The 895-nt window shown below is 39.0% G+C and overlaps 1 protein-coding gene across 1 annotated transcript; it reads right to left on the bottom strand.

Moving 5' to 3' along the window:
• Nucleotides 1-320: 320 nt before the first annotated feature.
• LOC124893335 (transcription factor FER-LIKE IRON DEFICIENCY-INDUCED TRANSCRIPTION FACTOR-like) lies at nt 321-818 on the bottom strand (the record flags this gene model as incomplete). The annotated part of the gene is made up of 1 exon (XM_047404360.1): nt 321-818. A coding segment is annotated over exon 1 (498 nt), but the record flags the coding sequence as incomplete, so codon positions are not given.
• Nucleotides 819-895: the final 77 nt, after the last annotated feature.

The raw sequence follows: 895 nt of genomic DNA, 5'->3' as shown, positions 1-895 counted from the left end.
ATATATAATAAATATGCATTTTTCTGTTCTTCAGGCCCAGTTGCCAACAATGAAACAGCCAAAGCCCAATTGGGCATTAAATAAGGAAAAGTTGTTAAAGAATTACCAAGAGAAATACAGCCAACAGGATTCGAACTCGTGGCGTGGATCCCGAAATGAAACCCCTGGGCCACTAAGATACATCTTTCTATTTTATCAAGGAGGTCATTAAATACTTTATATCCTTATACTTCAACTTTAACCTTAGACAGATAACATAATTTTTCGGTTGAGGCCCCTCAACCCAACGTAGATCTGCCTCTGGTGGAATGAGTACATACCTTTGTGATATTAGGAACTAAGGATCTCAAAGCGTAAAGCTTCTCTTTCATTTTTCCTCTCCTTTTCCGCTCGGAAATCAATGTTCTCGACCGGTCAGTTCTTGTGCTCTTCTTTGTTGGTGTACCCGGAGTCACTGTTGAGGTAGTCATAGTGGCAGAAGATTCATCACAATCATTATCTTCCTCCTCATCTTCTTCGTGGATCTTCATTTTTCCGGGAAGCGAAGTATAAAGAGAAAAAGGATCAGACATTCTTGTAGTATTCCAATCATTGAAATCCATCGATGTAGGCTCAAATTGGGCATTGGCAGCGGAAAAACAACCTGTGATGTATTCACAATCATATGTTGGGCAAAACTTTACAATAGGGTCACCAGTTTCACCCCTAATAAGCTCAATGAACTGTTCAAAATTATCCTCGTCCAAGAAATTAATGAGCCCGACATCTTTAACATTATTTTCCATTGACATTATTGTTGATGCATTAGCACTCTCCATTTTTTTCTTTGTTTATAATGTTGTTCCCTTTCTCAACATTATTCAATGGGTTGATGGGGGAGAGGTCTAGGGGAGAT

This window comes from Capsicum annuum, unplaced genomic scaffold (genome assembly GCF_002878395.1).
Source record: "Capsicum annuum cultivar UCD-10X-F1 unplaced genomic scaffold, UCD10Xv1.1 ctg57701, whole genome shotgun sequence".
Classification (NCBI taxonomy): domain Eukaryota; kingdom Viridiplantae; phylum Streptophyta; class Magnoliopsida; order Solanales; family Solanaceae; genus Capsicum; species Capsicum annuum.
The sequence above is the reverse complement of the archived record's forward strand: the minus strand, read 5'-3'. Positions and strand labels throughout refer to the sequence as shown.